Source organism: Pristiophorus japonicus, chromosome 21 (assembly GCF_044704955.1).
Source record: "Pristiophorus japonicus isolate sPriJap1 chromosome 21, sPriJap1.hap1, whole genome shotgun sequence".
Taxonomy (NCBI): domain Eukaryota; kingdom Metazoa; phylum Chordata; class Chondrichthyes; family Pristiophoridae; genus Pristiophorus; species Pristiophorus japonicus.
In genome coordinates, this window is record NC_091997.1 from 70,680,514 (window position 1) to 70,694,406 (window position 13,893).

Here is a 13,893-nt window from a genome sequence, read left to right on the forward strand (position 1 = left end):
CAGAGGAGGACGCTCCATAGACCCTCGCGGTTGACAGTGTCAAAGGCCTTTGTAAGGTCGAAGAAGGCCATGTATAAGGGCTGGCGCTGTTCCCTGCATTTTTCCTGCAGCTCTCGCGCTGCAAAAACCATGTCCGGTTGTGCCCCATAGGGGAAGAAACCCACACTGCGACTTCGGGAGGAGCTCCTCGGCCACAGGGAGAAGACGGTTGAGGAGGACTCTAGCGACGACTTTCCCAGTGGCTGATAGCAGGGAAATTCCTCTGTAGTTGCCGCAGTCGGACTTGTCCCCTTTTTTAAAGATGGTCACGATCACTGCATCTCTAAGATCTCCCAGCATGCTCTCCTCCCTCCAGATTATATGCATTTGCTTCCCTGCAAAGTTGTAGTCAAACTTGAACTGTATTCACATTCTACCAGGACAGCCTTGGCTCTGTACTTGCTTAAAAGCTGTTCCACCTCTTGACATCTTCCATTTCTGATGAAGGGTCATCGACCTGAAACGTTAATTCTGTCTCTCTCTCTCCACAGATGCTGCCTGACCTGCTGTGTGCTTCCAGCATTTTCTGTTGCTATTTCAGATTGAGTAGTTTGCTTTACTTTTAGAATTTGACTTATTCATCGCCGTAAACCCTTGCTTCCCACGTTTTTTGCTAATTTATTTGAAGTTACAGTGCTGTGCCTGAATGAATGAGAATTATTGAGGCAGGAAAGAATAAAAAGACTTACCATTGAAGCCTGGTTCTGGGATCAGACGCTTTTCCTGTGAAGAGAAGATGGGAAATGTACGTGAGAAAGGGCTGATTCTTTGTCGTTGTGCCAGAAATCACAACATTGAGATTCTACTACTACCCTGTACTGTGACCACAGATAACAGCATCTTTAGCGTAGTAAAATATCCCAAGATACTTCACAGCAGTGTTAATAAGATAGATATTTGACACCGAGTCACATAAGAAGAAAATATGATAGGTGATCAAAAGCTAGGTCAAAGAGGTAGGTTTTAAGGAGCGTCGGAAAGGAGGAAAGAGAGGCGGAGAGGTTTAGGGGGAGAGTTCCAGAGCTTGAGGCCTAGGCAGCTGAAGGCGCGGCCTCCGATGGTTGAGCGATTATAATTAAGGATGATCAAGAGGGCAGAATTTGAGGAGCGCAGATATGGTTGGGGTGGGAGGGTGCAATTAGTCTTCACTTCACAAACTTGTTTCACAGAACTATTTAGTGGCCAGATCCTGCAAGTATATTCTGACAGTGGATGGCAAAATTGAACAGGAAATGCTTGGCAGAGAAATGTGGCCAACAATAATGAAAACAAGAAATTAGGTTTCTAGTCAGGAGGTGCGTGTCCTAACAAGAATTTGATATTCTCTTCTTGAAGAGTTCCTTAGAATCTAGACAACAAAACATAATCTTTTTGTGCTAGTGTATGCATCGACAAAAAAACAGATCATCTGGTCATTATCACATTGCTGTTTGTGGGAGCTTGCTGTGCGCAAATTGGCTGCTGCGTTTCCTACATTACAACAGTGACCACAATCCAAAAGTACTTAATTGGCTGTAAAGCGCTTTGTGATGTCCGATGGTCATGAAAGACGCTATATAAATGCAAGTCTTTCTTTTCTCTTTTACTTTTACAATCATGATAAACGATGCCAAGTTAATATGTAACTATTCTCAAATAACAGGCTCTGATAAACATCACTACATCATTAATCAAGCTTGTTGAACATTACAAACAGTTTTTACTGCCAAAATTCCTCCAGTTAAATGTCAGAGAGTGCTTGCGTATGCAGAGTAGACTCCATTCCAGGGCCCCTTCCCCACAAACTCCACCAGCTGCCATGTCTTTCCAATATCCAACGAACATCCATTCCCGAGAAGAGACATTCTCATACCTTCCCCTCCCTCCCAGAACCACAATAGGATTCCCCTTGTCCTCACCTTCCACCCCACCAGCCTCTACATTCAACGGATCATCCACCGTCATTGCCGCCAGCTCCAGCATGAACCTGCCCCCAAACACATCTTCCCCTCCCCTTTCAGCGTTCAGAGACCGTTCGCTCTGCGTGTGACACCCTGGTCCACCCCTCAATCACCTCCTCCCCTTCCCACGGCACCTTCCTGTGCAAGTGCAGGTAATGCAACACCTGCCCTATTACCTCCTCCGTTCCCACTGTACAGGGCCCCAAACACGCCTTCCAGGTGAAACAGCGATTTATTTGCACCACTTTAGCATCATGTATTCATCTCCTCTATATTAGGGAGACCAAACGCAGATTGGGCGACAGCTTTACGAACACCTCCATTCAGTCCGCAAGTGTAAGCCTGAGCTTCCGGTTGCCTGTCATCTTAATTCACCACGCCACTCGCACTCTAACCTCGGCCTCCTACACTGTTCCAATAAAGCTCCGAATAAAGCTTGAGGAACGGCACCCTCATCTTTCTATTAGGCACTTTACAGCCTTCTAGACTCAACACTGAGTTGGACAATTTCAGATCATAACCTCTGGTCCTATTTTTTCAGGTTGCAGTTGTTGATGATTCTGCCATTCCCATTTACATCTCCTCTGGACCCATCTTTTGTTTCTTAACTTGTCCCATTACCATCTCCTTTTGCTTTGCGCCACCATCCCTTTTGTCGTTTAATCTCTCCTACCTTAAACCCCATCACTTTTGTTCTTTCCTCCCCCTCCCCGCTTTCCCTCTGCACTTGCTTAAAAACCTGTTACATCTCTAACTTTTTCCAGTTCTGACAAAAGGTCATCGACTGGAAACGTTAACTGTTTCCCTCTCCACAGATGCTGCCTTCTGCTGCCTGAGCCCCAACCTTCGGAATTCCCTCCCTAAACCTCTCCTCTTCGCTACCTCTCTTTCCTCCTTCAAGACGCTCCGCAAAAAATACCTCTTTGACCAAGCTTTTGGTCGCCTGCGCTAATTTCTACTTATGCAGCTCGGTGTCAAAGTTTTTATCTCATAAAAGTCCTGTTAAAGGCGCTACAAGAATGCACGTTGTTGTAATTGTCTTTGATTTTAAAAATGCACTGAAGTGTTGGCTCTGCATTTGTTTCGTTTTTCCCGTGAAAGACCGTTGACCCTGACCATCTCACTTCCTGCAAGTATAAGGTATAAAATGAGTCAAAAGAGATAAATTGGTTACCAGTCGCAGATCGTTTTTCTCGTGGAGCACCACAGACAGATTCTCACGCTGCGCCATCTTCAATCTCACAGAACAAAAGTGCGTGCTGTTCGCTTGTGACTACAGTTGCCGGGAGTTCAAAGGCCCTTTACTGACCCGAGTCCTTGAGGTGAAGCCTGATTTGCATGCTTGTAAAATTATTCACTGAAAAAACAGCACAAATAGATGCATCTGAACACAATCTTTAAGATAAGAATCTGCATACTTGATGAATATTTCAGCAATTACAGAAATCCATCCCTACAATTTATAAACTTTCAGACCGAGACCTTGAGCTGAAGCCAGAATTGAATTTAAAATGTTATCATTATCTAATGTTCCCTTTCAATCATCAATTTTCCTTGTCTGCCTACAAGTTCACTGTTTGGAATGTTTTTTTTAAAAATCGCTTTAAGCATTTCTTTGTCATGGACAAGATAACCCACTAATTGTAAAATAGATCAAAGATTGACAGTCATGAATACAATACAATAGTATCAATCCTTACAATTCTGGCACGACATTGGTCGAAACTCCAGCAGTCACCGCAGCTCAGGGCAGCTTTATAGCCTCGAGTGAACAATCCTGCCTAAGTCACCCAAGCAGTTGAATTATCTAAAACTACCTCTAGATAGTACCATGATTGCCTCTTATCTGTCTTTGCTCCGTTTTCATCTCTAGTCTCATCCCACTCAAGCAGCTCTACAGACATAGGGCTCAATTTTCCCCAGTGAATTGCGCCGTTTTTTTGGAGCAGGCTGTTCTTTTTGGCCCAAGTTGAAAAACCACAGTTTTCCCAATCAATTTGCACCAGTGTAAGTCAGTTAGTTACGATTTTTTTAGGTCAGTTTTTTTTTTCAGCCAAAGGGGGCGTAACCAGCCACCTACGCCAATTAGGGAAGTTTGGCCAGCTGAGAGTTACTCCAGTTCTGCTTAGAGAGAGAGAGAACGGGGGCCGAGAATGGGACCGGACCGGACCGGGGTTGGAGGCAAGTTGCTGCTACAGGTGCAGCGTCCCAAATCGGGAACCCTCCAAGGCCGTTCTGGAATTTGCATTTTGCCAGATTTTGGAACGTCTTTCTGACGTCACAAATCCGGAAACTACCCAGTTATTTACAAATTTCAGAACATCAGAAAAGAGGGGGGGGGGGGGGGTGCTCGCCAAAGAGCTGTTTGGGTTGCCAGGCGATGAGGTGTTCGGGCGGGCCCCACCACGGTGGAGTTGTTCGGGCGGACCCCGCCGCGGAGGTGGGCCGGAGAGGAGGCCCCAAGGTGTTCGGGCGGCAGCGGCGAGGAGGCCCTGAGGTCGGGCAGTGGCGACACCTCGAGGTCGGCAGGGTCCGGATTCCGGAACATTTTACGGATTCCAGACGACCCGGCCACCAATCGGTCCGGAACACTCCGGATTACGGATCTTGGATGCTGCACCTGTATGTGTTGTTCAATTCTTTTAATGTGTTGGGAGCTGGCTGTATGCTTCAGCTCGCATTGTGTCCCTGGTTACCATGGCAGCCCGAACAAGGCTCCACCCCCAAAACTAAAGGTCGGGTTAGGCCACGCCAAAATGAAGAAATCCAATGGGGAAACTTAGGATCTTTTCTGTTGGCGTACTTAGGCCCCAAAGAATCGGGCGTAACTCTTCAAGTACGCCAAAAAAATACTTTGGGGAAAATTGAGCCCAGTATCTCCAAATGTGTCACCAGGAGTATCCAGCTACTGACTTGCCGACTGAGTGGCTCCAACTGCAAAAGACAACATGACATCTGTGGCCACCTACTTCTGCAACATCAGCTATTTGTAAGCTATTTTCTTCCTTGCTTTGTACAGAGGTACTATGGGGCTCGACAATCTGAATGCAAAGCACGCTGGGATGCTTGACCAAATTCACTGCTTCGCCTTCCCATGATGCCTGTGTTAGCCATTTTCTCTAAAACCTACACACAGCGTTAAGTAATAGTGAGGATTTCATCATTTTGGAAAAGGCACTTTGTCCATCTGGTGTTTACTTTACCCCGGCTGTGTTATCTTTGGCTGTACGCACTATGTTAAGCGCGCCTTTATTAACCTCAGCCAAAATTCAGCTTTGTACAAACTGTACTCCTGGTGCGTTTATGTCAAAATCTATTTACACTGCAATAAATTTAGACTATGCTCAAACAAATCCTCCCCCCCCCTCCCCACAGAACATTTGGTGAATGCATTATACCAGGTGAAGTTCAGTAGGGTTTAAAAAATACATTTTCAGCTAGCCTGCAAAAATCATTCCACAACAGTGAAACACTATTTCACTGAGACCTTGTGCAGAATCACCTTGAGCACATAACCTTGGCTGATATGTCAGTGCAGTATTAAAGGAATGCTGTACTGTTGGAGGTACTATCTTTCAGATGAGATGTTAAACGAAGGCCCCATCGGCCATGGCTTCAAGGAAGAGCAGGGGAGTTCTCCTAGTGTCCTGGCTAACAGTTAGCCCGTAAATAGTTCACTAAAAAACAATTTCCTGCTCACTTATCTCATTGCTGTTTGTGGGATCTTGCTATGCACAAATTGACTGCATTTCCCTACATTGCAACACTGGCTACAATTCAAAAGTCCTTTATTAGCTGTGAAGCACTTTAGAATATCCTGAGGTTGTAGAAGGCACTATATAAATGCAAACTATTTCTTTACTCTGGAAAGGCTATATAGGCTGCGAACCAGGGAGAGTCTAGATAGGACATGAAACAACATGGGTGCAAGAGACAAGTCAGAAAAGAGAATATAATTAAGACTGCTCGACCATATATATTCACCTATATATTCACAAGACCACTACCATCCTTACTTTATAGCCAAGAAAAAAAAAACTAAAGAAATCTACAGCTCACGTGTAAGACAAAGGTCATTATTACAACTGTACCATTGGCCCTACCCCATGCAACCTTGTTTTCAATTAATTCACGTGATGTGGACATTACTGGCAAGGTCGACATTTATTGTCCATCCCTTATTGCCCTCAAGATGATGGTGGTGAGCCACCTTCTTGAATAAAATGGAGTGGTTTGCTAGGCTATTTTAGAGGGCAGTTGAATCAACCACAATTGAGTCTGGAGTCACATATAGGCAGATTTCCTTCTCTAAAGGGCACCATGGGTTTTTACAGCAATCCAGTCATTTCATGATCACGATTACTGATACTAGCTTTTTTGAAGTCCAGATTTATTTAACTGAATTTAAATTCCCCAGCAACCGTCCTGGAATTTGAACTCACGTCTCAGGATCCTCAGTCCAGGCCTCCGAATTACTAGTTCAGTCACATAACCACTGTGCTACCACAGTGCAGTGCTGAGGGAGTGTCGCACTGTCGGAGGGGCAGTGCTGAGGGAGCGTCGCACTGTCGGAGGGGCAGTGCTGAGGGAGCGCCGCACTGTCGGAGGGGCAGTGCTGAGGGAGCGCCGCACTGTCGGAGGGGCAGTGCTGAGGGAGCGTCGCACTGTCGGAGGGGCAGTGCTGAGGGAGCGTCGCACTGTCGGAGGGGCAGTTCTGAGGGAGTGCCGCACTGTCGGAGGGGCAGTGCTGAGGGAGCGTCGCACTGTCGGAGGGGCGGTACTGAGGGAGCGCCGCACTGTCGGAGGGGCAGTGCTGAGGGAGCGTCGCACTGTCGGAGGGGCGGTACTGAGGGAGCGCCGCACTGTCGGAGGGTCAGTACTGAGGGAGCGCCGCACTGTCGGAGGGGCAGTACTGAGGGAGCGCCGCACTGTCGGAGGGGCAGTACTGAGGGAGCGCCGCACTGTCGGAGGGGCAGTACTGAGGGAGCGCCGCACTGTCGGAGGGGCAGTATTGAGGGAGCGTCGCACTGTCGGAGGGGCAGTACTGAGGGAGCGCCACACTGTCGAAGGGGCCGTCTCAGAAACATTAAACCGAGGCCCCGTCTGCTCTCTCAGGTGGACGTAAAAGATCCCACGGCACTATTTAGAAGAGCAGGGGAGTTATCCCCGGTGTCCTGGGGCCAATATTTATCCCTCAACCAACATAACAAAAACAGATTATCTGGTCATTGTCACATTGCTATTTGTGGGAGCTTGCTGTGCACAAATTGCCTGCCGCATTTCCCACATTATAACACTGACTGCACTCCAAAAGTACTTCATTGACTGTAAAGCACTTTGGGACGTCCGGTCCTGAAAGGCGCTATATAAATGCAGGTCTTTCTTTCCTTCATTTCAAGCAGACATTATTCCAGCTAACGGCTAAAAAGGGAATGGCATCTCCCCGTCCGCCACCGCGACCCGGAGCCCCCAAAGCGCCGCGGGGTTATTGTTACCAGGAGCACTGTGTGAAGCTAGCCGCCGCCATTTGCCCCTCTGAGCTGCCGCACACAGGGACCCATCCCCCCGGCCGCTGATTGGCCCGCTTCCAGGCACCGCCTTGCATTGCCATTGGTCACGGGCGCTGTCACTCAAAGTGATGGCGCGTGGCACAGCCGAGCAACGGTCACTGCGGCGGCAAGCGCCCGGCCGTTACTGAGGCCTGAGACAGGGGGAGGGGCCTGAGATAGGGAGGGGGAGGGGCCAGATAGGAGGGGAGGGGCCTGAGATGGGGGGGGAGGGGCCTGAGATAGGGAGGGGCAGGGACCTGAGATAGGGGGAGGGGCCTGATAGGAGGGGAGGGGCCTGAGATGGGGAGGGACCTGAGACAGGGGGAGGGGCCTGAGATGGGGGAGAGGCCTGAGATAGGGAGAGGGAGGGACCTGAGTTGGGGGAGGGGCCTAAGATGGGGGGGAGAGGCCTGAGATAGGGAGGGGGAGGGGCCTGAGATAGGGAGGGGGAGGGACCTGAGATAGGGGAGGGGCCTGATAGGAGGGGAGAGGCCTGAGATAGGGAGGGGGAGGGACCTGAGATAGGGGAGGGGCCTGATAGGAGGGGAGGGGCCTGAGCTAGAGAGGGGGAGGGGCCTGAGCTAGAGAGGGGGAGGGGCCTGAGATAGCGGGGTGTGAGGGATATATATGGGGGGATGGTGAGAGATATTTGGGGGGGTGGGTGAGAGAGATATGGGGGGGTGAGAGAGATATGGGGGGGTGAGAGAGATATATGGGGGTCCTTGAGATTATGGGTTGTTTGAGATAGAGTTGTTTGAGACGGTGGGGGTGGTTAGGATGGAGTGTTTGAGATGGGGGGATTTGAGATGGTTTTGGGATGCGGGTTGTTTGAGATGGAGTTGTTTGAAATGGGGGGGGGGTTGGTTGAGATAATGAGAGTTTGAGATGGAGTTGTTTGAGATGGTGGGGTTGGGTTGGGTTGGGATGGGGTGTTTGAGATGGGGAGTTTGAGATGGGTTTGGGATGGGGGTTTGTGATTGGGGGGATTTACTAGGGGGGGTTGAGATGATGGGTTTGGGATAGGGGTTGTGATTTACAGGTAGGATTTACGGAGGGGGGGGTTGAGACGATGGGTTTGAGATGGGGGGGTTTAGAGGGGGGGCGGTTCAGATTGTGGGGAGTGAGATTCCGGGGGTTTGGGATTGGGTGTTAAGATTGTGGGGAGTTGAGATTGCAGGGGGGTTGCGATTTGTGGAAGTTGGGGATTGTGGGGGGGGGGGTTAAGATTGGGGGCAGGGGGAGATAATTAGATTTGTATTGTATAATCTGTGTTAAATCATACCAGGCTGACATAGATTAGGGGCAGAAATAGGATGCAGTCTATTTAAAGTTAGCAGTGCAATGCTCTGCGTAACTATTTTAAGCTGTAATAGAATATTCCCCCACAGTCTGCTTTGATTTGTGAGTATGAGAAAATCAATACCATTTTGTACGACTGTGGAAATATCAGAAAGGATTAAGAAGTTAGTTCAGACCTGGGATCTAAAAAACTAACAAGCTCTTTTGCACAAAAACAAGCAGGCGTTAACCTCAGAGTCAATGACATAAGGGATGAGGTAGAGTTGTAAACCCATCGGGGAAAGTCACGGGATAATAAAGCCAAATACTGAATGCCAATTAACAGAGTTCCAGCAATTGCTAATGACCAAACAAAAGGAATAACAGATTGAAGACCAACAGACAGGAGGGAGTTACCCACCACTCTTTTGGTTGGAAAACAAAACAGTTAAGTCAAGTGACCCCCGATCTGGGGGACACTCCAAACATTTTGCAAGGCCCTTTTTTTTGTTTTTTTTGTTTTTTAAAAAATATTTTTGTAGATTTTTTTTTAGTTTTTTTTGGGCTCTAAAAACATAATTTACAAGTGCCCCCTATAAAAGGGGAGGGGGACACTAAAACCCGGCAATTAAAACAAGTTAAACTTTAAAACATAAAATCAAATTAAAATTTGGTTGCCGGGGTGACGATGCACTCCAGTCCCTCCGGCGCCCACCTCTCGCGGAAGGCCGCGAGCGTACCGGTGGACACCGCATGCTCCATCTCCAAGGACACCCTGGCCCGGATGTACGCACGGAAGAGAGGCAGGCAGTCGGGCTGAACGACCCCCTCGACCGCCCGCTGCCTGGACCGACTGATGGCACCCTTGGCCGTGCCCAGGAGCAGTCCTACGAGGAGGCCCTCGGACCTACCCGCTCCCCTCCGGACAGGGTGCCCAAAGATCAGGAGTGTGGGACTGAAGTGCAACCAGAAATTGAGGAGCAGCCCCTTTAAATAATGGAACAGGGGCTGCAACCTCGTGCATTCCGTAAAAACATGGAACACGGACTCTTCCAGACCGCAGAAATTGCAGGCGGCCTGGGAGCCCGTGAACCGGCTTAAACATTTATTGCACAGCACTGCTCCGTGCACTACTCTCCAGGCCAAGTCCCCGATAAATAATGGGAGGACTCCCGCGTAGAGTGCCCTCCATCGGGGACCCCCGCCTCCTCCGGACGGCAAGATGGTACGCCATGGCGTGTCCGGACGGCAGACGAGGATGGCAAAGTTGAGAGTGTGCAGGAAACCCCTCCGCGCAGAACTGAAAGGCACGGAGGGGATTTCCCCGAGGCGGCTCAAGTTGTGAGGAGGAGTTACCCACCATCACAGGACCAGCTGTGGCCACAGCAGGGGGGTGATAAGAAAGAATTCCATGGATCAAATTAATGGTCGCACATGGGAAGGGAGACTCCAAACTTAGTAATAACTTTTGGAGGCGAGAGACAAGTTGAGATAACAGCAGAATGTCTCTGTATCTTGTAAAAACAAGCAGGCAATTAGTAGCAACACATATGGTTAAAAAAAAGAGACAAAAATGATATAAAGATTGACAAGCTCGGACAGTCCGTAGCGAGAACCTGAGACCAACACTCGACAGAAGCAGGGACCAGAGACGACCTTTGAAGGAACAGTGTCAGGACCGGATTGATCACCCGGGACGTATTGGGTAACTATGAGAGAGTGTTGAGTTAAACAGAGTATTTTGAGCGGAGAGGAACACCCTTTGGAACGCCTTATAGAGTATAAGTAGTCAGTCTTATACTTCTTTTGTATTGAATAACTATAGAGTACAAGTGGTGAGTCTTGTACCTTTTCTGTATCGAAGAATTATAGAGTATAAGTATTGAGTCTTGTACTTTTCCTGTATTAAACGAACATTAACGATACTGTCATTTCTCTAGTGTGTAATTTGGTATTTAACTTTGGAACCGTCGCAGGCAACTACTAGTCACACGACTAGCGCAATTGCGCAACAACGACCATAACTCAGTCGGACTGCTTTCAGGAGTGACCGTTACCCACTATCTGAAGAGTTAGCTCAAACTGGCTCAACAATATTGGTCAAACTTTTTCAGGTAATTCTGTGCAAGTGTCTCTGTAATGGCACCGAGAGTGACTTCTTGTTGCGCAATTCATGTCTCATGGTTAAGAAAATTTTAGCTTCTTCTTCATCATAGAAATTTATGGCACAGAAGGAGGCCATTCGGCCCATCGTATCTGTACCTGCCGAAAAAGAGCTAGCCCGTTTAATCCCACTTTCCTTTTATTTTTCTGACCAGTCTGCCATGTGGGATCTTGTCAAAAGTCTGGCACGAGAGGACGACTGCAAGTCTTTCTGGATAGCCCTAGAACTCATGTGTCTCTTTAAAACGTAAGAAATAGGAGCAGGAGTCGGCCATACGACCCCTTGAGCCTGCTCCGCCATTTAATAAGATCATGGCTGATCAGATCATGGACTCAGCTCCACTTCCCTGCCCGCTCCCCAAAACCTTTTATTCCCATATCGCTCAAAAATCTGTCTATCTCCACCTTAAGTATATTCAATGACCCAGCCTCCACAGCTCTCTGGGGCAGAGAATTACACAGATTTACAACCCTCTGAGAAAAGAAATTCCTCCTCATCTCAGTTTTAAATGGGTGGCCTCTTATTCTGAGACTATGCCCCCTAGTTTTAATTTCCCCTATCAGTGGAAATATCCTCTCTGCATCCACCTTGTCGAGCCCCCTCATTACCTTAAATGTTTTGATAAAATCACCTCTCATTCTTCTGAATTCCAATGAGTATAGGCCCAAACAACTCAACCTATCTTCATAAGTCAACCCCCTCATCTCCGGAATCACCCTAGTGAACTTCTCTGAACAGCCTCCAATGCAAGTATATCCTTCCTTAAATACGGAGATCAAAACTGTACATAGTACGCTTGGTGTGGTCTCACCAATACCCTGTACAGTTGAAGGTCTTCTCTGCTTTTATACTCTATCCACCTTGCAATAAAGGCCAACATTCCATTTGCCTTCCTGATTACTTGCTGTACCTGCATACTCACTTTTTGTGTTTCATGCACTTTGCAATTTTTCTCCATTTAAATTATAATTTGCTTTTCTATTTTTTCTGCCAAAGTGGATAACCTCACATTTTCCTACATTATACTCCATCTACCCAATGTTTGCCCACTCACTTAGCCTGTCTATATCCCTTTGCAGATTTCTTGTGTCCTCACAATTTGCTCTCCTACCCATCTGTGTATCATCAGCAAACTTGGCTACATTACACTCGGTCCCTTCATACAAGTCATTAATATAGATTGTAAATAGTTGAGGCCCCAGCACCGATCCCTATGGCACCCCACTAATTACTGTTTGCCGACCGGAAAATGACCCATTTATCCCGACTTGTTTTCTTTTAGTTAGCCAATCCTCTATCCATGCTAATATATTACCCCCAACCCTGTGAACTTTTATCTTGTGCAGTAACCTTTTATGTGGCACCTTATCGAATGCCTTGAGGAAATCCAAATATACCACATCAAGTAGTTCCCCCTCATCCACCCTGCTCGTTACATCCTCAAAGAACTCCAGCAAAATTGTCAAACGTGGGGGCCAAAATTGATCAACTTACCGCCCACTGCCGCTGACATTCCTCTGCCCGAACTGCCCAGTGCCACTTTTGACGTGTCCTGGAACGGGCGGGAGGGCAGAGCCGCCGATTACCGCCCTCCGACGTCAGCGTAAGTAGACTCTCGCTCGCCGAGATGCCAGATTGGTACGGGCGGGATTCAGCAGGACGGCGCTGGACCGCTGCATGTTGGCTGGTCTGTCCTCAATGGTAAGTGTCAAGATCCTGTAAAAAAAAAGGTAAGTGGAATGTTTTTAAATTATTTCTTTACAGACACTTACCTGGATGGGGTCCCCTGAAAGTCCTCAGATGTTTTTTTTCTGTTGATTTTTATTTTTAGTTCTTCGACCCTCCGTGGGCCCAACTCCATCCTCGGAGGCACTTGGGCGGCAAGCGCTTCTGCCGCCGACAATGAGACCCCCCCCCCCCCCCACCCGCTGCCGCCCAGATTGGCTGCCTACGTCGTTGCTTTGCCGCCAGCTGACCTTCGAGGGACCTCGATAATGAAAACCCCGCCGAAAGTGCCATCCGGTACCTCGGTGGCCATCGACGGAACTTTGGGTGGACGGAGGCATGGACTAAATTCAGACCCATGATTTCCCTGTCATAAAACTATGTTGACTCTGCTTGATTGAATTATGCTTTTCCAAATATCCTAATGCTTCCTTAATAATGGATTCCAGCATTTTCCCAAGGACAGATGTTAGGCTAATTGGTTTATAGTTTCCTGCTTTCTGTCTGCCTTTTTTAAATAGGGACGTTATATTTGTGGGTTTCCAATCCGCTGCGACCTCACCAGAATCCAGGGAATTTTGGTAGATTACCACCAATCCATTCACTATCTCTGCATCCACTTCTTTTAAGACCCTAGGATGCAAGCCATCAGGTCCAGGGGACTTGTTCACCTTTAGTCTCATTGGGCCCAAGTTTCGGGCCGCGCCTAGAATGGCGCAGCCCCAACCTGGACGCCCGTTTTTCACGCCACAAAGTGCGCCTAAAAAATACTTGCCTATTCTCCAGCTCCCTGCAGGTCCTCTGGAGCTGGGCGCAGCGCAGCACGAGCTGTGGGGAGTGGAGCCAGATCCCTGCGCTGAAAACAGTGCTTGGACCTCTGCACATGCTCGCTACAGTGGGTGCGCATGTGCAGTAGCTCCAGGCGCCCGAAACTGTAGGACGGGCCCCAAGCACGCAGCCCCTAGCCCTTGCCGAATGGGCTCACTGGGGCTGCGTGGATCACGCTCACCTGCCCTCCCCCCCGACTCCCACCCCCGGACCCCTCCCACCCCCGGACCCGACCCACCCCACCCCCGGACCCGACCCACCCCCGGACCCAACCTCCACCCCCCTCTTCTCTCCCCTCCCCATCCCCCTCCTCACCCCCCTCTCTCCCATCCCCCCCACCCCCCTCCTCTCCCCCCCCCCCTCCTCACCC

At 48.7% G+C, this 13,893-nt stretch overlaps 1 protein-coding gene across 1 annotated transcript in view; it reads right to left on the reverse strand.

Annotated features, from left to right (window-relative positions):
* Positions 1-7,546, reverse strand: part of LOC139233709 (sorbitol dehydrogenase-like) — a 40,447-nt gene extending 32,901 nt beyond the window's left edge. Inside the window, exons 1-3 of the mRNA XM_070864121.1 lie at positions 7,475-7,546; positions 3,154-3,336; positions 729-762 (exon numbers count right to left, since the gene is read on the reverse strand). Coding sequence (XP_070720222.1) covers positions 729-762; positions 3,154-3,210 — 91 coding nt within the window. The 5' untranslated portion in view covers positions 3,211-3,336; positions 7,475-7,546. The remainder of the gene's footprint in view (positions 1-728; positions 763-3,153; positions 3,337-7,474) is intronic.
* Positions 7,547-13,893: the final 6,347 nt, after the last annotated feature.